The 23,562-nt window shown below is 40.2% G+C and overlaps 1 protein-coding gene across 1 annotated transcript in view; it reads right to left on the bottom strand.

The window, feature by feature from the left end:
• Nucleotides 1-22,529, bottom strand: part of cnot10 (CCR4-NOT transcription complex, subunit 10) — a 28,203-nt gene extending 5,674 nt beyond the window's left edge. The window contains 11 exon segments of the mRNA XM_042490708.1: nucleotides 5,312-5,437; nucleotides 5,847-6,049; nucleotides 7,359-7,508; nucleotides 7,736-7,853; nucleotides 9,082-9,165; nucleotides 10,976-11,059; nucleotides 12,336-12,475; nucleotides 15,749-15,899; nucleotides 16,042-16,203; nucleotides 19,499-19,590; nucleotides 22,352-22,529. Of these exon segments, the coding sequence (XP_042346642.1) occupies nucleotides 5,312-5,437; nucleotides 5,847-6,049; nucleotides 7,359-7,508; nucleotides 7,736-7,853; nucleotides 9,082-9,165; nucleotides 10,976-11,059; nucleotides 12,336-12,475; nucleotides 15,749-15,899; nucleotides 16,042-16,203; nucleotides 19,499-19,590; nucleotides 22,352-22,367 (1,326 nt within the window). The 5' untranslated portion in view covers nucleotides 22,368-22,529.
• Between the last annotated feature and the right edge of the window lie 1,033 nt (nucleotides 22,530-23,562).

Below are 23,562 nucleotides of genomic sequence, written 5' to 3'. Positions count from 1 at the left end.
TATGGATTAATTATCAGCAATTACGTGTTATCAGAAATAGAATATTGTGGTAAACATAGATTAGCATTTTCCTCCTGTTTCCAGTGGTTATGCTATGATAAAGTAATTGAAACCCAGCTCTGGTTTCATAATAAAAACCCCTCTTTCCTTTAATCACAGTGTTGAATAGTTGACAAGCAGCACTGCTGCCCTCTGCTGGACAGTGAAGTTAGCTGTCTCAGTCAGTAGATGAACTTGTGTAAAAATGAATAACAACTTATTTATTGCTTCTGATAAAGGTCTGGTCTCTGTAATCCTATTAGATCTCAGTGCTGCATTTGACACTATTTACCATCAAATCTTATCGCAAAGACTGGAACACTTAATTGGCCTTGAAGGAATGGCACTAGCCTGGTTTAAGTCATGCTTATCAGAGCGTTCAACGATCAACCCTCCGCACATACTAAGGTCTGCTTCGGAGTGCCACAGGGTTCTATGCTTGGACCAATCCTTTTTACTTTCTATATGCTTCCTATAGGCAACATAAGTAGAAAACACTCGATAAACTTCCATTGTTATGCTGACGATACGCAATTATATCTACCTATGAAACCAGATGAAACTGATCAGCTATCTAGACTTCAAACATGGATTAAGGATGTAAAAGCCTGGATGAGCTGTAATTTCCTGATTCCTGAATTCAGACAAAACTGAAGTTATTGTTCTTGGCCCAAAACACCTCAGAAGCTCCTTTTCTAACGATGTAATATCTCTAGATGGCATTACCATGGCCTCTAGTACAACTGTAAGGAACCTCAGAGTTTTATTTGATCAAGATTATCTTTTGCCTCCCATATAAAACAAACTTCAAGGACGGCTTTCTTTCACTTGCATAACATCGCAAAAATAGACATATCCTGTCCCAAACAGATGCTGAAAAATTAATACATGCATTTGTCACCTCTAGGCTGGATTACTGTAATTCCCTATTATTTGGTTGCCCCAACAAATCTCTTAGGTCTCTCCAACTGGTGCAGAACGCTGCTGCTCGTGTTCTAACGGGAAGCAAGAAAAGGGATCATATTTCTCTGTTTTAGCTTCTTTGCACTGGCTCCCTGTGAAATCCAGGATTGAATTTAAAATCCTCCTTACTTACAAAGCTCTAAATGGTCAGGCTCCATCCTATCTGTCACAGCTCATAGTTCCTTACCAACCCTCAAGATCACTGCGCTCTGAAAATGCAGGGTTACTTGTGGTTCCCAAAGTTTCCAAAAGTAGGATAGGAACCAGAGCCTTCAGCTACCACGCTCTTCTCCTATGGAACCATCTTCCATTTTCAGTCAGGGAGGCAGACACTGTTTCAACTTTTAAGGGTAGACTTAAGACCTTCCTCTTTGATAAAGCTTATAATTAGGGCCGGCTTAGGTTGCCTGGACCAGCCCATAGTTAGACTGACATAGGTTTAACCTGCCGGGGGACTTTCTGTGATACGCTGAGCTCCTTTTCCTTCTCTCAATGCCGCCATCTGAAAATCATGCATGTCTGTTAACTGCATTGCCATTTGCAAGCTTAGCTTAGCCTAAGTAGTTTAGCTTAGCCTTACATCTGTGATAGCCATGTGGTACTATCACTACCTGGGGCTCGCGATTATGGAGCCTGGGTTTGTTGAACTGCACTACACTAATCCCGTTGCCTCTCCAGAGCATTCATTCCTGCTCCCTCGTTTCCTAGTTTTCCCGGATCCTGGCCGTAACCTTGGCTGTGCCTGACCGTGGTGATAGCTGTGCTGATGCTGTGACTCTGGCTTTGGTTGTGCTCCTGCTGTGGCTGTACTGATACTGTACCCCCCGCTCACCCTGATCGTGGTCTGGTCCTGGTTGCGCCGATGCTGTGATCTTGCCTTTGGACACATCCCTATCAATATACGCATGAGACTCTTATCATCACCCTCAACATCATCATAGAGTGCAATTAATAATTTTACACCTATCGTTACTGTAATATGACATGCGTCTGTTTCTGTTGTTGCTGTGCCTCTCTCCCCTCTCTCTTTCTCCTGTCCTTTTTGCCATGATTGTATTTCATTTGTTATTTACGACATCTATTGCACATCTGTCCGTCCTGGAAGAGGGATCCCTCATCATCCTCTACCGCTCTTCCTGAGGTTTCTTCCTTTTTTTCCCCGTTACAGGGGTTTTTTTTCCGGGAGTTTTTCCTTGGGTGATGTGAGGGTCTAAGGGCAGAGGGATGTCGTACACTGTAAAGCCCTCTGAGGCAAACCATGTTTTGCGATAATGGGCTCTAAAAATAAAATTGACTTGACTTGTTGTTTAGGACTTCAGGATAGACATGCACAAAATAATCCATTTTTGGATTCATTCTGAAAAAGACAATCTTACTATAAGCTGTTTACATGACTAATTATATCAACATATCCCACTTGGCCTGCGGCTTCGTGCCGATGACCGAATCACAGCTGTGCACAACATCACTCCCTCTCGTGTGATATTGCTTTTATACAACAGTTCTACAAGCGTCTTTTATTTGTTGATAGTAACAAGCGACAACATATTATGATTTGTTTGTTTACTTAATGATTATTTGGCTCCACTGACACAAACAGTTGCGCAACCGCTGGACGTCACAGCTGTTGCCTAGTAACACAAAACCATTTTCCTCCACACTGCTTGCTTACCTGTGTTAGCTTGGTCTTCAAGTTCTGCACAGAGCAGCTGCTTAGTATCATGAACATTTATCTCTGTGTTTTCAGTGAAATCAGAGTCTGTTTAGAAACGTTGTCTGCCTATGTGATTCAGATGAGTTAGTTTGATCAGACAGTTCGTCACTGCAGTGTGAGTCCGCTCACTGCCATGTTGCTCAGGCTGTGGATAGTGTCAGACGAGTGTGTCCTGTCTCACTGCACATCCTTGCAGTATCTGTTTAATAGCTGGTTTACTCCCAGTGAACAGCAGTTTACCAAAACCCGTCCGTCACAGTTGCCCCCTCCTGGGCTTCCTCATATCTTTTAGTAACTTCAATGCATGTACAGTCAGTTCAAGACACATAGTAAAATCCCCCTACTTTCTTGAATCTATGCTTACACCATACTCCTATCAACATATCCCACTTTCACTCTTACACTAATTAACGGATTTTGACCTCAACAGCTGTGTCCGAAACCATCCCCTTTCACGGATACACACTATATAGTGTGTTCGCCATTTTGTAGTGGTGTCCGAATTCTCTGCTGTTAATTTCATCCATTATATAGTGCACTATAAAATGCCCACAATACACAGAAAATTTGAGTGTACTTACGATGTACACTCCTCTGCTGCGGGCAGAGCTCTCCGCTGCTGCAGGCAGAGCTCTTCTCTGCTGCGGGCAGCACAGCGGGGCTACAGCACCAAGCTGACTCTACATTCCCATAGCTAGTATGCTAGGTGGCTATGTGTTAGCATTACTAACGTCACGCATTATGAATGAAATTATGAGATTTTAATATCTCTCTAAATTAAACATATCTGGCATTTGATTTTCAAATGAGTAAAAAGCCACATTAAGTTAAATCAATGCTCCGATATCCGCTCTGTGCCACCATTATGAAAATTATTTTTGAAGATCGCGGGCGCGCAAGGAATCTTGGGAAATGGAAGGCCGCGAAGGATAGTAGCGATGTGTCCTCCAAAAAGAGGGAAAAGAAGGCCGCATTTGTGGGCTGCGTAAGGAGGAGCCTTCGAATTGTGACCAAATGGGACAGCCTTCGTGCAGCGCTGTGATGTAATCGGCCTTTGAATGCAGCCTCCGAAGGATGCAGACCCTGAATTGGGACACAGGTATTTCCCGGGGAAAAAAATTCCAACGTAGTGTCGTTTGGTTATTCCCGATATAGTGCACTATTTAATACACACTACATAGTGAATAGTGAGGGAGTGAATGAAGGGACAGTTTCAAACATAGTTAATGAGTGCTAATATTGGAGTACAACATCACTGGGACTTTTAACTCTGCATGTATCACTCCACTTCACGGCCGTTCAAAATCAGCTAATTAGTGTAAGAGTGAAAGTGAATGTTTTAAAAGTGGTATATGTTTATAGTATGGTGTAAGAATAGCTTCAAGCAGCTAGTTGGAGCTGTTCACGTAGCTGTCCGTTGGTCAGGTTGAGGGAGGGGAGAAGAAGAGAGGAGAGAGAGGAGTTGGTGGTGAGCAAGAAAGGACTGGAATTTTGAAGTGTGTCTTGTGCTGACTCTACATGCATTGGAGTTACTAAAAGTTATGAGGAAGCCCAGCAGGGGGCAGCTGTGACGGACGGGTTTTGGTAAACTGCCGTTCACTGAGAGTAAACCAGATGTTACAGATGTTGCAAGGATGTGCAGCAAGACAGGGACACACTCGTCTGACACTGTCCACAGCCTGAGAGACAACGACACTCACACACACCGACACTCACACACACACACACACGCACACACGCACACACGCACACACGCTGTCTGATACGGGACTCGAGGTGACAGAGATCACGGCAGTGAGTGGACACACACTGCAGCGACGAACTGTCTGATCAAACTAACTCATCTGAATCACATAGGCAGCCAAAGTGTCTAAACAAATTCTGATTTCACGGAAAACATAGAGATAAAATGTTCATCAACTTTGCGGAACTATTTGTGTCGGCGGAACCAAAAAAATCATTAAATAAACAAACAAATTATAAACTGTTGTCGCTTGTTACTATTAACCAATAAAAGACACTCTTTACATCAAAATATGGAGAAGTAGCACAGCTGGAGCTGCTTGTCATTTTGCTTCTTTGCATCAAAATAGGCTCTTTTTACATTTTCACATTCCATCCTCCAGATGGTAGACTTGTTAGACCATGTGAGCTCAGGCTCCCTCTGTCCTCCCTTTAACCTCCTTCTTGAAAAGGTCAGTGCTGCTATTTGTGCATACCTAAAAATTTGTTGATATCCAAGTCTTTCACAAAATTTTAAAGCAGATGTGTTTCTCCTTCTGAAGGAAATGAGGGCCCTTCTGCATGAATCTCTACCCAACCTTTGCAAACTGCCGGTTGGTTTGTGTACAATTTATCCATGACAACGCACAGAGCCGTCAAGAGACCGTGTGTTACAAACTGCAGTAAAAACCCCAATTGAGAGGCATACTCTGAATTGGCTGTATAAATGTCAAAATTTTGCCATTACAACAAGCATATACAAATCATACCAGCATATCCCACATGCTTTAATTTAAAAAGCTTAAATCAGAAAAAAGCCTGATTCTATCCAGAATAATAGAAGAATATAAGTGAGCATGTAACCGTAGCAACTTACCTGTAGATAGTATTCTGGGTAGACTGGGATGCCAGGACGATCTTGCGATGGTAGCCTTGACCAACAATAGACTGAACTATACCTTTTTTACAAGGTAACCCTTTGCTCTCCTGCTCTGACCCCTGGAAAAGAAACACAGAGACCATGAAAGAACTGCATGAACCTACAGCTGTACAGGGCAGTAGCATAAATTTAAAGTAATTTAAAACCATGTTCAAACACTACAGCTCTTTCAACTGGTAATGAAATCACTAAAGAAAACACTGAGCTGCCTATGGTTGTCTCTGAATAACTGCTGAAGCAAAACATTACTGTTATGAGATAATATGCTACTTCAAGTGACAGAGACATTTCATATGTAGCTTCATTGTTACCCAATCCATGACATAACCCACCTTTCAAAAATCAATTTAGGGAGTGCAAGGTTGTCGTCTTTAACAACATATACTGAGACTGTCAAACAAAATGCAAAAAATATGACAAACTCCAATAAGGCAAAATGCTCATAAACATAACCTCAGGATGTCTTACCCCCTTGTTAGCTGAGATGCAGCACTCTGCCAGTCGCAGCCACAGTCTGGGGTTGGAGTGGTAAACCTGCACTGCCTCCATCAGACACTCAAATGCGGCCAGAGGCCTGCCAATGTGCAGCAGCTGAATCCCACAGTTATACAGCAGCTCATAGCGCTTGTTGGCTAGTAAAGCACACATGGGGATACCTGTGAACTTCTTAGCTGAAGGTGAAAAATCAAAACAGAAGGAAGGTGCTTGTTAACACAGAGAAGCAACATGTATGTGCATATATTTTACTAGTTCAAACTGAAGCGTGCACCTTACACAACAGGATAGCACTTGTTTGGATAATTACCTTTTCTTAAAAGTTTGAAATAGTTAAAAAGATACAGTTTATCACACAAAAAAGGGAATAAGTACATGAATATTCTAAATGTCAAAGTGATACTCTTTCAAAAACAGTCCTGTGAGTTTTACACATGTAGACCACTGTACACCACTGTAGACTTTTTAAAGAGTAACTAAACCCCCAAATGACTTTTTTCAGCCTAGAAGCAATTATTATTCTAAGTACTGTTTATTGATTTAGGTCCAACTCTTGACATTTGTGTGCAAAGTAATAAATGTTACATCTTGTGTTATAAATATGCACAGTGACTGCCCTCTAAAGGTTAAATTCTGGCTATTGCAACTGAACTTTGCCATTGGCTGATAGTTGTCCTGGCTGCAAAAACACCCCCAAGCTGCACTGCTCTCCCACAACTCTATAAATTCAGCTCCAGTGACATGCTTGGGTTTTATACATAAAAAGAACTTCCATAAAGATGAGGCTAGTAACAGGGACTTTCTATTTGCAAAGCTTTGATGCACAGAGACACAGAGTGCCGCCATCGTCAACTCTTAACTGTCCGCTGTCTCTCTCTTTTCCATACTGCTGATGAATAGCCTCGGCTGAGCCTGATTTCAGATGATTGTTATAGTCTCTGGCGTTTTCTATGGCGCATGGTGTTTCACCGCGGGCTGTGGAGAGTCAGACTGCAGTCTGAAACACTCACTAAGTGTAAAAAAAAGCCTTGTGAACAAACAGCCAAAAAGAGTCAGATATTAATGATGCCTAATTTGCGCAAAAGATGCACAGACGACTAAAATAAACATCAAAGGTCCTTTGTGATGAGAGACTGCAGTCAGTTTGGATTCAGTGATTTCACTGGCAGCCAAATATAACAGTTAAACATGGCAAGTATATTAAGCTATGTTTTGATGAAAATTTACAAAAACTTTGGAAAAATAATGACAGTGAAGACCGTGCTCCAGTGTTGGACTGAGATGCTTCTTGGATTTTAGATGTGAAGCTAGGTCAAGCAGAAATCACTGTAACCACACTGCTGTCCTTTGAAGGACCAAGCTACAAACTGCTAAGACCCAACGTCCAAGCCTATAGGAGGTGAATGCCTGATAAGCTGCGTTTCATGGAGTATCATTTGAAAGCTTAGCAGACTCAGTCAGGAGATGGTGCTCGCTGTGACTCACATTGCCCGCTGCTACCGTCTCCCAGCTGTGCGCAGGTGTGGTCGTTTTCCTGCAGTGCCTTCTTGAAGTAGAAAATGCCCAGGTTATGTTTCCCCATTGCAAAGTGAATGCAACCCAGATTGTTCCAGAACATACATCGAACACATTCACCTGAATGAGACAAGTCGGAACACATGCACAATCCATCAACGAGCACAGAAAAATTATCCACACAGACTGCTACAGACACTTCCAGCTCCAGTGAAGACATCTGGAAGCACCGTTTAGCCAGTAATACGACATTAACAGGGTGAGTCTAACCAAAACTAGAGGTATGGCTTTTTATCACTATGGTTATCAGAATAAACATCAATTTTGAGATGCACAGTAATTGTCACCCGTCTTGATGGGTCCAGGATGTTCTGCGATGTTGGAGCTGTTCAACAGCTTCACTGCTTTTCGGTAGTTTCCTCTCAGGTACTCAAAATTACTCTTGAGGAAGAGTGAGGGTGCAGACTGATGGAGGAGACAGGAAACACAGGTCAGATAGACACTTCTCCACTTTAACAATTTCATCATCACAACATTACCATTCTGTTAATGCCAGTGTTGTATTGGATGAGTGATCACTTCAGTTTGCTATATGGCAATATGATGATGATGTAGCACCTACACTACCCTGAACCATCAGGCACGTAACGGATGTCACCTGGTTAACGTTTGAGGGTGAGAGGCTGCAAAAGTTCATAATTCATAATAGTATAAATAGGAATGGGACAACAATTCATAGTGACCTATGTTACTTTGAAGACATCAAAACATGCAGCGTTTGGTGAAGTTGTGGGTTAGGGACTTTTTGTTTTATGTTTCTAACCTTCTTCAGGGTCGACCCCTAATTTTAATGACTTTCAGGCTCTTCCTTTACAGAGAGGACAAGAGGTAACTGTCCAATGATTTATTTACTAAAGCAGCATCATTAACCATAATCAAAAGGAATGGTTGATGCATAAACTACAGACTGTATATAAAGATGAACACATTAATGCTCCCCAAAAGTTAAGCCAAAATCTGGATCCCCCCTGGATTCTGGCCATAAAGCCCACCCCTCTATGCACTTTTAAGCTACAAGTCACATTCACCCATTCATACACACAATCACACACTGGTGGGCGGGGCTAAAATACATGTTACCACCAGTCACTCAGTTTTTAACATTTATACACTAATGGCACAGCCATCTGTAACAATTTGGGTTCAGTATCTTGCACAAGGATACTTTGATGTGTTAACTGGAGGAGGCGGGGATCAATACGCCAACCTTCCAGTTAGCAGACAACCTGCTACAACTCCTGAGCATCTTCATATACAGTCTATTGCATAACCTATGTTTGTAATATAGCCTATGATGGCATTCCTCAATTTCATGTGCTGTTAATGGACCACCTTTATTTCACTTTGTAAATGTAAACACAGGTTCAACACCAATGTGTCATTCTGCCTTGGTAACGGTTTCTTTATTTATTGTCCTGGTAACCCTGTGTTTTAACATCACAACGCTATGAATTGTGAGTAATTCCCTCAGTCAAAGTATTATGAGCTTATGGAAAGTGTGTGTAAAGGGCTCTTTGTGTCTTTGGGAGAACACTGGTGTACAGAGGTACAGGCCTAAGCCCACACACTCCCCAACAGGAACATATCCAAAACTCTGTGAGTGTGTAGATTTGGGATTGGGCCTAAAACTCACATTCCCCGCTGTGTTCATCACTGATTTGATCTCCCGTTTACAGGCCTTGGAGGATTTCATCTGGATATAGGCTCTCACTTTGTACTGAAAAGGAAACAACAGTCAGTCACAGTCAACAGGATGGAGAGACAGGAACAGTGGATGTCGAAGGTTCTGTATGTGATATTCAGAGCATTAATACAGCAGCAAACTGCTTGCTATGTAAAGATAAAGTGGAGCAATGGAGTCCTGAACAAAAAAAAATTTGGTTTTATAAATTATATGACATGGTAAATCATAAATCATCATATAACCCTAACCCTAAACTCACTCTTGTTTGTTTTGTGTGGTTCTTAATTTAAGTCAGACGGTTCAATTTGTCTCACAAATGAAACAATCTTTGCATAATGTTTTAAAATAAGTAGTTAGTGCTTTAATTATGGCATGTAGCATACACCATGTCAGTTAAGCCTAAAGGCTATATTTTCAAAACATTGACAGTACAAGTATCACTTGCAAGGTAAATGTAGAATATATTGCCTGCTACAGTTAGCAAATTATAATGTCAATCACTACTACTTATGTACAGTATATTAAAGTAGCTTTAGATTTAACAGAGAAACAACAATAAATCATTTCATTTATAATGCAAAACTTAAAAAAAAAAGCCTAGTCCTACTTAGATGCCTCATCTCTTTTACTAGCTGAGTGTGGCGACACATTTTAAGTTCTTTGGATGTATAGAACTGGGCTGTTGGCAACCTACTGGAGATAACATTAGTTAGTTGCTTAGATCACACACACAATATGTATACTGTATGTTCACACTGTATGTTTCACACTCCAAGGCCCTCTCCTTACCAACTTCTACTATGTTTCTGTGTTCCCGCTAAGTGTCCGCCACATTAAAGTGCCAAACCAACTGGCCAGTGGAAATGGGTTATTAACTGTTCCAGCTGCGAGCATGCATTTACGCCAACTTATAAACTGCTCTATGAACTATGTAAACTGCTCAAACTAAGATAGACTTTTAATATTGCATACAGATGTTAACATCCTACATGCTAAATTTTATTTAGGATCAAATACACCTTTCTCTAGTCTCTAAAAAGCAGTAGTCAAGTTAATTTTATCGTAAGGGGTTTTATAATTACAGGAATGCTTATAAACATCAAAGAAAAAAGGAGAATATGTTTCAAGAAAAAGAACAGAAATGTCATTTATCAAGCTCAGGACTATATTTTATGCCTATTTAAGTATAACTTAACTTATTTAAAAACAATTCATTTATTTATTTTCATGGCAAAAGGATAACAAAGCCAAAGGAAATTATGATAAACAGCAGCAACTACATATGAGGAACATAAAATGGGAGTAAGTTTTATTTTTCTCGATGGTCATGAAAAGTTAAAGCAGGTCTTGCTTCTGTTGCAGAGAGGGAAGTTTGTCCCCAATCTTGCTGCTGCATTTACACCCTACACCTTGATGAAGGGTGCTTCATTCAGCTGTAAAGGGGACTGCAAATGGAGTTACACTCTGAAATGGAGTGGGAGTGGCTAGTGTCCAGTTTAGGAATGGCCCATATAGAGGTGTAATGGCACCCTGGGTAGAGACTGAAGTCATGCTGCCTCTGTGTGTATTGTAAGCTGAGCTTCTCTGTGGTTTGTTATGGTAAGCTGGTCAGGCCGTGCGTGCATGTTTGTGCATGTGTGTATCCAACTGGTTCTCTCACGGCGCTGATTTGCACTGTGCTTAAACAGCAGTTACCACTGATATCGGGACAGTGTCATCACAGAAGTGTAGCACCTATTAGTGGCAAGACGTTGGCTCAGCCACCTCCATGTTAAGAACCATCCAGACAACATATATGCCCTTAATTTCACATAAAGCCCCTTTATGATGTATGATGTTTTACCTGGTGCATCTTTGATTTGGCTGCCTCAATCATGGCTGTGAACTCTGCCTTCTGGTTGGCTCCATCTTTGTTTGAAGTGTAGTTCTGGAATCAAGAACAGCACCAACAGTTAACTCCAGGCTCTGCTTCATGTCACTGATGTAGTGAGTGGCCTCAGATACAGTGACAACTGCACCACTAAATACAGGTGTAGGTCTTCCCAGCTGTAAACAATCAGGACACAGCTCAGATATTTAGTCTGCTGATTTAAATAATGGAATCAAACACTTTAGTCTTGAAGAATAACTCTGAGTGTGTTCTCAAGACTTTACTGACAACTTTCGTCATACAAACAGTGACAGTAGGAGAAAGTAGTTTGCATTGGGGGCTGCAGATGATGCAGTGGAACATGGAAACTGTTTCTCCAAAGACATACTGCACTTAAGGTTTCTTTCATTTTAATCCTACAATGCAGTGACCACCACAAAGTAAATTCCACTCATCTTAATTTGTCTATAACCACACACCTCTGCAACAAGGCCATCAAGTCACATGTTACAAGAAACCAAATGAAAACAGGAGCAGAGAAAGTGGGGGAAAAGAGGCAGGAATTAGGCTTTCTGAATAGGCTTGGGGGGGATATTTGCAATTTTCAGTGGTCATCACCATGGACGGGGGAGAGAGCATTGTCGGAAAAACAGAAGTTATTTTAAGATCTTGCACATGGAAAAATAAAAAAACACAAGTGTGATATGCTAACGACGATGTGGAAGTGAACCATTTTTAAATATTTTGGAACTGTCTAAAACTCAAATTGTACTAGGAGGGCATTCACAAAATCTAAACTTAGAGACCCTTTATCTGGGTTGTGTTGTGTGGCTAAACCCAGTATCACCCACTTTGGAAGACTGGTTAGGAATAATTCTGGAAAGATTCAAAATGGAAAAGCTGACCTTCTCTTTGAGGATCCAAAAGAATAAATTCTATCATATTTGGAAAAACTGATTGAATTTTTAACCCCATTACAAGCAGACTTTGTATGACCCCACTACTGTTGAACCTCCTCCCCTCTTCTTGATAGGACCTGTAGAAATGTACACTCTCTGAGGTCCAGTGCATATAGTTAAGTTTACTCACAGAGCTCAGGATGGACAGATATGCATGCATATGTGAATGCTTATGTGTACATACATATATGTGTAAGTATGTGAGCATATGAGGATATGGGTGTATTATATTTTATTTTATTTTTGACAAAAACAATAAGAAAAAAATAATTGTAAGTACTGTGAATATATTTTTAGCTGTTGTTGAAAGAACATTTTAAAAAAGAAAAATAGTAGCAGAGAGTGAAAAAGTGTTATATAGTGTGGTTGAGTACCTCTCCTTTGCCGTTCTTGTTGCTTCCTTGTACAGAGAGTTTGTCGAGCACAGCCAGCAGGTGAAGGGCCTTCTCAGGCTGGAAGGTGAGCAGGTACAGATCCACCAGCAGGAAGCATACAGCTTGAGCAAACTTCTCTTCTAGGACAAATAACACAATGACTACATGCCAAAGTCAAGGCTGACACATGGTCCCTTAAGAAATATCAATCTATCACAATCACATTAACTGGAATACTATAGTCCAACTCCTGTACACAAACAGGACTGTGCTCAATGCAACTGATCTCTGCCTCATTGTACTGACAATACCAACATTTCTCAAAATCAAGATCACATTCTCATAAACTCCATTAGATAAACTTAATGTGCAGAGGTGGATGATATGTCATAGATGTCATACATGACATTAAAACATTGTCGACCTATATGTTAATTAAATAATTCTTTTTTTTAACATTTTCTGAAGACACTGGGGGTGTGACATGAAAACAGCTGAAACATTTATTAATCATTTAGTCCATGATATGTCAAAAGAAATGAAAAATGCCTGTCACATGCCATCTAGGCACAAAGTCCTCTCGTCTTCAAAGTGCTAGTTACTAGTGCTGTGCCAAATAGTTCAAAGCTTCGTTCATAATGTTGACATTCAAATTGTAAATCAACATTCAGATGCTACACCGCTATTTTTTTCTGCATGCCCATCTATTCTGTTTATATCCCCGTTTCTACACAGTTGCAGAATAAGATTAGGCAACACCAGTGATGATGCTAGGTACGCGTCAAACCTGAAAGGATGTAGTAATGTCACCCTCGCCACTTACAGGGGACACACTGTTATTAAACCTGCTGATGCTACACTGTGAAAAAATCTTTCTGGATATCACAGAAGCAGTGGCTTTTCTCATTTTGAAAGTCATAGAAACCTCTGAGAGTGAATCTTGTGTGTTGGATAGGATAACCATATTCTTGTTGATGTGTTGGGTGTTTTTGTTCAGGTGCTCTGTACTCGAATTCTTAAATATGAAAGATGTTACTACACACATTCCTGTAATCTTACATTGAGCAGATACTGTATTTACTTAGGTCAGTGACAATGATGCGTTACTGGTCAGGGGACGCACCCTACCTTTTTAACCCAATAATACTATATTGAGATACTGTGATTGTGCAACTGATTGATGTTGTATTGACTCATGTTGCTGATGACCTGATGATGCTATACTGTGCAGGGTACAGGCCTTGTTTTTTCCCTGAAAATGCTATATTATGATAATGTGAATGTGCAACTGAGTGATACTGTACTGACTCATATCGATGATGACCTTATGATGCTATATTGTCGAAATGACACACTGCGTTAAAAACTATATTTTCACCAACAGCGGCCATTTTCCCCCCTTCTGAACATATACATCTCATATGAGACAAGGTCCTATTCTCTTTCATGGTCATCATAAATAACAAAACAAACAAACAAGCAAATACAAAACAGATTTCTCAAAATGTTGAACTATCAGCTTCAGTTTACAACTATTCTTATACAACAGCATATTAAAAATTGTATGCTATCTCACATATCACCACCATATAACATTTGATTAACTTGATAGTGGGTTGATGATTTTGGTCATCTAAAGATGTGACACTTGTATGATGTTTTGCACAGACTGTATGTAAAGATACATATTCAGGATGTGGTTTGTAAATGAAGTTTTCAGATTTGGGATTTTGCTGGTTTCATTTTCATATACATTTCCAACCAACATGAAAATAACTAAATAGAATTTTGTTGTGCATAAGCAAACAGGCTACTCAACCTCACGCTTGTTTGAAAAACTGCTCTGCCTAGCTTTCTTTTCAAAAGCGTTGTGCAGTTCCAATCTATTTTCAAAGGAACAGAGGGCTCAACAGACTCCCTGAGTGTTGCCATCGCTCGTCGCTCCCTCGCTGTACGTTAGAAAGAAAGGTGACACTGAAGCTCTGTTTTGTCAGTAAATTTTTAAGTATTGAGCAGCCAAATGTTGTGTGCAGTGTGCAGTTTTTCCTTTAATATGTGGGAGTATTCCTTATCTATTTTTCTTCAACACTGATGCATATGAATGTTTTGTAAGAGTAATATGAGCTGAACTATTGTTGTACGCCCTGTTTCTATGTATTCTTGTCACTTGTGCTGAATGCGTCACACCGGACAAGGAACAGCTGATTCATCAGGTCGAAATGAGGAGTCCTCTACAACACCTCAATGAATGTCACACTATAAAACCTGTTTTTGTTTAAAAAGCACAATGAAAGTACTCGCTCTTCCTTAAGTGGTTATGTCTCCAGTCTGATCTTGACTGCACAGCTGATAGCTACGTACGTTGTTTGTTTACACCAAGTGCATATTTAAAGGATTCAGTGTGGACAGAGAGTGTCCAATTTGACATAATGTGACACCTAACAAGACACGGTGGACACTGCTGAGACGCAAACCTACATGCTCAAAAGTTTAGATACACTTGTGAGGAACATGTATGTCATGGCAGTCTTGAGTTTTCAATAATATCTACAACTCTTTATTTTTCTGTAATGGAATGATTAGCGCACATACTACTTTGTCACTTAAAAAAACATTCATCAATTTTGTTTCTTTCATGAATTTATTAAGGATTTTGTGATAATAAATTCATAAGAACCAAAACTGATGAATGTTTTTTTAAGTGACAAAGTAGTATGTGCTCTAATCATTTCATCAGAGAAAAATAAAAGTTAAAATAAATAAATTATTGAAAACTCAAGGGCTGCTATGAAAAACATGTACTTTAAAAGTGTATGTAAACTTCTGACCGCAAGTGTATCTCTTACATAAGCGGTCTGTGTGGAAAAAACGCTGATACACTTGGGGTCTAGACACAAGGTGATAATCATTTGTAATCATTCCAAAAATGTACAACATGTTTTTATCTAATGCAACATTCTACTTCAGTCCATATCTGTCACCATTTAACCTTTCAAAAACAACATTTTCACTGCAGTCAAAAAGCTGTTTGCTCTGCCACTTACAGCACAATAAGAGGCATACATCTTGTCATAAATTACATACATTAAAACAAAGATGGAACTTATCTAATCCAATCAATCTTTTTTTTTTTTTATTACGAGAACAGACATTTGAAGTGTGATTTAGAAATCTCAGTAGAAGCTTTGAATGTTTGGTACAGCCCCAATCACTATAATAAGATGGCTTTAAAGGGCAGCAACTTCACATATTTAGGAGTGATCACTAAATATTTGGGATTTTTATGTTTCATAAATAATTTTTTTAAAAAAATCAAAGAGGCAATGGATCAACTGTCTGCCAGTGAACCAATTGGTTATCTAATGGCATGAGCAGTACACTTTACCAAAACCACATAAAGCAGCACAACATACCAAATGGTTCCAGAAACTGGTAGAGCCTCTCTCCAATGGCGATGGCTTCGGAGTACTGGCGCATGTGATAGTGGATGATGGCTTGATTGTAGTACAGCAAGCTATTTTCAACATCATCTAATCCATCAATGTCCTCTGCTGATGTGTGAACCTGAAACACAGAGACAGTGCGCTTGATGAAACCTGAGACAGCATGAGGAAGCAAAGAGCTGTTCACCTCCAGCTGTCAATGAAAACACATTCACCATCAACTGGAAGCATGAGGAAAATATGACCCACATGTCAGCAGTTACCTGGTTCTTCATAGCCATTAGTGCTTGCTTCAGAGTCCCCGTGGTGGTCTGATTACTTTTGTAAAACTCAACGACAGCTTTATTCATGGAAATCTTGTAGTCTTCTTTGTTGAGCTCCTGCAGGGCTTCCAGGTGTTTGAGAGACTCGTCGTACTTCCCAGTCTGTGAGCAACAGAGGGGTTGTTTCACAAATCTGACAACATGCAATCTGGGAATTGTAACAACATGACAGAACTTCTTTCATTTTTAAAAACCGACACTTATCAAGGGCAGCTCCATACAAGCCCACAGCCCCGGGATACTGTTCATCACTTATCCACAGTCATCTCACTGTTATCAACAGCTGTCATTACAGCACTTGCAAATGGCTTTTATGAAAGGTCAGTACAGCATGGACCTATTCCTATGACCTAGATGTTTACTGAAGTGTCACTGAAACTACAGCCATGCTTTATTCTGAAACACATCTGTAAGCAGCTGCTCCATGTTGTCCTAACATCATGTCTGCCTCAGACACAATCATAATGGGCTTGTGTGTGACTATTCCTGTCATCTTGCCACGCACGCACGCACGCACGCACGCACGCACGCACGCACGCACACACGCACACACACACACACACCCTCATTAGTCAAACCAACGTACAAACCATTGCTTTTTGTGTCACGTATACATTTGTTTCTGTACATTTCATGAGATTCTAATATATTATGCTGAACACAAACTGACAGACAAGGCCAAAGCAAAATCTGAAGCAAAATGATTTCAATATAATGATATTCAAAATAGCACATCACAACCTCAGCATATGAAGAAGTTCCCTGCAGTAAGCTGTGATGCAATGTGTATGTCTAGGGCTTTTATTGACAAAAGTGAAGCTGCTGCTGAAACATGGAAGGCAATAGAGTTTGTCATCTTGGTTCAAACTATGAGGCTTTTTTGTTTGTATTCCATTACCTTCATAAATATAGGCTGGGGTTTCCCTAACATTTGTTTATTTGTGGCGGGTTAGGGTTAGGCCACCACAACTAGATGTCTGGAGCTGGACTGGTAATTAGGAGCGCTATTGGAATATATATACAGTAGGGTTAATCATAGCACACTTCGGGCACAGACGGAGCAACAGAACATCTGCCGCATTTAAAGTGAATCTGCTGAGGAAAAAGGAACTCATGGAGGGCCAAACTAAAACGGAAATACAACATGTCTCTCCCTCTTCAAGGTGGTATGTATGTATGTATTATGTTGTGACCACACTGCAGGAGATTTAAAAAGCAGCTGTAGCTATTAGCGGCTAAATCAAAGAAGAAGAACTGCGACCGTAAATGTCAACAAACTTGGAAAACGATGAAATTCAAGAGCTCCTTCCCCTTTGAGCAGATGACAAGATCAGCTTGGACAGAGACAGTAAAGGATTGTTATTGACATGTTTGCCTTTGTTATTTGTTTAGACAACACTGCTGACACATTTGTTAGATGTAACACTTGAGGCAGACGCTGTTGTGATACATGTCATGCCCGTCATGCCTCTTTGATTGTGGGATGTAGTGATACAGTATATAATCACATACTGGAGTGGAATGATGCCGCCGTTGTTTTTCCTTAGTCCATGTGAGGGTCTAAGTTCTAAGGTCACTAAGGTCAAACTTCGTTGCAGCTCTTTAGTGCCACCTCCATATAAAGCAGCTACAGAGAGCACAGGAACAGCTTAGGAGCAGCATGTCCCTAAATGACATCAAATTGCTGCAGACACTCTAAGCATAGTTTTTTAATGCATGACTATTTCGGTACCAACATTTCCCTGCCAGTGTGGCAGATTGTCTTCAGAGATTTACTCGCCAAGTGAAAAATCTTCCCGCATTTTGTGCTTGTTGGGTGTTTATTTTGGACCCTGCATGTGTGTATGTGTGAACTCAACACACATACACACAGTTAGAACTTTGCCAATACTTGTATTTTGCCAACCTGGACATCAGAAATCAGTGAGATCAAGGTACCCAAATTATTTTTCATGTTCACACTCTAATTTTCACCAGCATCTGCAGTGAAATGCTCACACTGTATCGTGGAGAGACTGGCAGGCTGAGATGGACTAAAAACAGCAGAGTTCAGTCGACATCAGTTCATTAACATATGGTGGCCCCAAAACTAATCATTAGAATCATCTTAGATCGCTATTTTAAACTGACCAAGTACACTAATTTTATTATCATTACTCAGAGAAGCAGGAAGCTTAGTCACACGGTGTATAAAATTTCCACTAAAGCATTAAAGCATAACATTTTTAAATAGAGACTGGTGTTATCTCTCTCCACAAAGGTGAACCAACGCTTCCTGCTCAGCTGTCATTCTCCAAGAGTTACATCTCCAGCAGCTGCGCCGAGCTGAAGCACAGACACTGGGCCTAGTTTTGGTAGGAGAACAACCAAAATAGTTGAACTGGCTTTCTGACAGGGTCTCAAATTAACACCCGCCAAGCACCAATACAGGTAGATTTTCCATGTGGCTATCTGCCACACTGGTGGGTAAATGTTTGTACCAATATAGTCATGTAATAAAAAACAATGCTGAAGGTCTGTACCACGTTGGATTCTATTTATAGATGTGCTGCTCTTCTGCTCCTCTCCTGTCAGTGTGTCCAGGGGCTGCTGGCTGTCCAGGGGCTGCTGGCTGTCCAGGGGCTGCTGACTGTCCAGGGGCTGCTGGCTGAATGCTCGAGACTGGCTGTCTCGAGCATTCATTGATTTGCAGCAATATTAACAAAACATGACATCAGCTGATGTGCTAAACTATCGCTCACCGCCAGTCTGCTGCTCGCTGTCATCAGGCTCATGTGTAGCAGAGGGTTATGAGTTACTCCCACACTCATGAAAGTCATACAACAATAACAAAGGCTTCGCAGTCTGAACTAAGACAACAAACGCTTTATTGCCTCCTGAAGCACATTACAGCTTCACTCCTTCTGTTCTTACCTTTCACAATAAAGATGTAGACCAGGGACACTGCACTTACTTGGCTTCGGGGCCATTTTTGCAAAATGACAAGAGGTCAGGGGCCAGTCACAGCAGCTCCATACATCGTTCTAGGATTTCGTTCAGGACATTTCTAGAATTTTAAGATCTGTTTAAGATTTTAGGATCTTTCTGGGATTTCAGAACTTTTCTAAGATTTGAGGGCAGTTCTAGGATTTTAGTATTTCTTTACATGCTGAGGCTGTGCTAATGTGCTGTTCAATATATTATACTGATTTTGCTTAAATTTTCTCTGGCCTCATCGTTATGTTTGTATTCAACATAATAACAATATAATCTCTATGAAATGTACTGAAACAAACACATGTGACACAAAAAGCAATTTCTTATTTTGGCTGGTAAAAACTATGCTAAGCAGGTGGATTTTTTCATTCACCAGCTCCTTGGCCAATGAGTCAAAAAGTTAATTTCTGAAAGGTTTTACCAAAAAGGCTTCATATGCACTGGCTGCCATTTCTTTCTCTTGGTCCGTTATTCCAGTGAACGATGCGCTGTCATGCTTCGCCTCGTTTTGTTCTGACAAAAGTGAAAAAGAAAGAAAAAAGTTAAATTTATGTAACAGATCACTACTAAACAGGCGCTATAGATGAGCAGCACTGCCAGCCTGTACACTGAAGCTACACTCAGCTGCCACTTTATTTTTTACACCTTTACAATATTTAATATTGGCACCCTCTATCCCAAGACCAGCCTGATTTCTCACTGGCATGAACGCAACAATTAAATAGAAACATTTCTGACAGAATCTGCTCCATACTGTGCCTCTGGCACTGGCTGCACATATGTCGGCTGCAAATTCATGAGCACCCCAAAGGTGCTCTATTGGACTGAGGTCAGGTGACTGCCTTTGGAGATCACTGAACAAATGATCAGCTTGGTGGAATGACCTGATGATGATGTGTGATTTGTAGGGATTTCATGATTTATCAGTCAAACATTGGTGTTATTATAATTATAACCTTTATTTAACTAGGTAAAAAAAACCCATTGAGATCAGGATCTCTTTCACAAGGGTGACCTGGCCAAGAGGTCAGCAGCACATGTCATAAAGAGTAACATATAAGTGACAGTACAGATTAATACATACAGTTTTGGTTGTAGATGCAATACTGTTTTCAGTAAGAAGTGCGGGAGCTAAAACACAACAGCAAATAAAAAATAAAGATTTAAAACACAGGCACTGTTCAATGGTCTCACGCTGTCTGTCCCTCAGGATAGAACAGAAAGCTCCAAGTGGAATAAGTTCAAAGAGTTTCAATTTGGAGTTGTTGGCTGATATCTGCCAATAACATGACATTCACTGATGGCAGTGGACATGTTATCTGTTGTGTCTAATCAGTGTTACACTGGCTAAATTTTGAGTTGGTTACATGCAGTCATGCGGCTGTTTAGCTCTGTGTCTACCATCTTGGATGGAAAGAGAAACAGATTCAGCTGCATCAAGGTGATGTGCTTATCTTAAGTGCTTATCGGGAGTTTTTCCTTGGGTGATGTGAGGGTCTAAGGGCAGAGGGATGTCGTACACTGTAAAGCGCTCTGAGGCAAACCATGTTTTGTGATAATAGGCTCTATAAATAAAACTGACTTGACTACTGAAGTTAGTTTAACTATTGGTAGTTCAGGGCTGGGCACTGGCTCTTGCCATGGTCAAGTAAACTCTGCTTTCGAGTAAGTGGAATGCCTCGCGCAGTTCTCCAATTAGGCAAGTGAAAAATAAATGTGAAGTTTAATCTATATATCTGAAAGTTAGCTGCAAACTGTATTGCTGAAGCAGAGCTTTTCTAGCTGAGCTGATCTACCAGACCCTAAATATAGGACCATTGTTTTTTTGGCTAGTAAGGAAACCAAATCTAGCAGCCACTTGTACATTTTACCAGCATTTGGCTGGTGGCTTGTGCCTAATTTCCAATGCTGGGTGGGATTACGCTGCACATGGTTGTGTGCTTAGACAACAGCACATGGAACCCAATGCTGGGACCTCAACAAACACACATGCTGACACAGATGGTAATGTTATATGGTAATAACTCAGATATAGGCCTACATTATGTCATTTAATAAAAGGTAAATCTTGAACTCACTGAGGTGAGGTTTTGCAATAATGTTTAAGGTGAGAAAAACACTACTTTTGATTCATTAGATTTACTGCTATTTTTCTGTTTCTTTTGTTGCCATTAAATGCATGTGTATTGACACATAATGTATAGTTATTGTAGCTGCCTCTGAGGAACAAGTGAGAGCCTCTACTGAGCAGACAGCTGACAGCCAGAGAGAGGGACTGTGGGGATGAGCAGAGTGCAGATCAGCAGGTTTTTACATGTAACTATGTGAATTAAAGGTGTTTTTTAACCAAACCATAGTTGCTCATTTCAGTATTGTTCTGTATGATAAGCTTTTCATATCAACTAAGCCTACATGAAAGAGGGTCATGTTAAAAGTTGTTTCCTACATTTGTATGGCTGAATTCTTGCTTATTCAAAGTCAGAGTAATGAATGGCTGAGTGACCATAACAGTTTCAATATTGACATTTTATGGCATCGGTCACAACAAGCTTAATCTAATATTTAATTATATTTAACCCTTTAAAACCTGATGAAATTGGTTTGATTTCTTTCTGAAAATAAGCCAAAAAAAAAAAAAGAAAAAGTAAAAAAGAAAGACTAACAATAAAATGACATGGAAAAGTGCAGGAAATTAAATAATTAATGTATTGTTATTGATAGCATTTTTAATATAATCATAAATATGGGTTTTTTTCCTTTTTAAATTTTCTGTTAATTTTCTCCACGTTTTAAAAACTTATTTTCATGTCATTTTCTTCATTACCTTTTACTAGTTTTTTGCACTCGGTGAGACACCCCTTGCCGAGCTCCGTTTTTTCTTCCAGGTTTTTGAGTGATCACAACAATGTGCTCGGGTTTCAAGGGGTTAAAAAGTTAGTGAGAGGCATCTTAACGCAGCTCAAGAAAACGTCGTTCGTGTTTTGTCAGTATAGAACACACTTGAAGGTAGCACTTGTGTAAATTTAGCCTGAACGTGTCTTCAGACTACATGCATCCCGGCTCGGCTAACGTTCAATGGGACAGGCTTGACTTTGCGCTGGGCTCCAGAGCCCAGCAGAAGCTAACCAACAACTGAGCCTGACATGAGTGATTCCTTTCAAATATACTGCCAGTTATTTGACCAGCTGCATTCAAAGGACAGCTATACAAGCAATTACAGCTAGCTCACTTGACCACAACTAGCTCCCCAGCTAGCATTAGCTAACACACTTACCTGGATTTTCTGCCATTTCTCAGACCTTTCCAAGGACAATTCTAAATGCTGAATTTTTAGTTTAAATTAGATTAAATTAATTTCCGCTGGCTGTCGGAGAAAACGTTAGAATGATACGTGAATCCTTAATCTCCAGTGTTTAACACAGAGGATGCTAGCCAGGAGCTGTGCTGTGTGCTCCGCTCTAAACACACTCTTCTTCTTCGGCTGACAGGTTGCAAACAGCTAGTGAAATCCCCACAGCGCCCCCCGCTGCCATGGACCTCTACTGCTTCTACTGAGGTTCGGCAGGCTGTAACGCCACAAAAAGTTTTATTTCTCCTACATAAAGCCTTTAAAGCCAACAGTGACATCACTTTTGTTTTGCTTTATTGAGGCAAGAAATTATTAGATTTAGTAAATATTTTTTTTGAAAAAGCTTGGGAAAAATTTCCAGAGAACTAGGCTATATTTATTATTATCATAATTATATATTTAAAACTATTTTAAAGAATTAAAATAATTTTCAAGCTGATTTTTAATTTATTTTATTTATTAATGTTTTTTTTTTACTATCCCATTCGTTGTTTGTTTGTTTATTTGGGTTTGGGTTTTTATGTGCTAATTTTCAGGTAATTTGCGTGTACTGTTTACTAATGTCTTGCTTGTTTCTGGGTCCTTTCTTCCTATTTTGCTCATTACCTTCTTCCGATATTCTCTGAAAAAAGCCAATTTGCTTGTGTTTCAAAGGGTTTAATGTAGACCAGAGACATGGAGAGATTTTAAGACTGCTTTGCCAATATGTTGAAACTCCACCTCAGAAGCCAAAAAAAAAAAAAAAAAGATTTTTAGGGATAAGACCCAGATCTGACAGACCTGACAGCCTATTTCCTCAATCCAAAATGAGCTGCATGAGACCTCCGGGAGCACATGGGGGCAGGGCCTGACATTTCACCTGTCAGAGCCAGCAAAGCAGCAGCAGAATCTCAACAGATGACACTATTCGGGGGTGTGACCGACTCATAAAATTGCTGATAGCTACAGAACAACAGATATGTTGTCAGATGTACAGACACTCTGCTGGGCTTTTGTTCTCCCAGAACTTGGGCCTTAGACTGGTCAATAAACCAGTCTAACATGCAAACAACCTCTTAGGTCATGTATGAATGCCACTTCTTCAACACATATGCACTCCCAGTAATGGCAATCATATCAAATGGTTATTTACTGTA

This window comes from Plectropomus leopardus, chromosome 7 (genome assembly GCF_008729295.1).
Source record: "Plectropomus leopardus isolate mb chromosome 7, YSFRI_Pleo_2.0, whole genome shotgun sequence".
Taxonomy (NCBI): domain Eukaryota; kingdom Metazoa; phylum Chordata; class Actinopteri; order Perciformes; family Serranidae; genus Plectropomus; species Plectropomus leopardus.
This window is presented reverse-complemented; position numbering and strand designations above follow the sequence as displayed.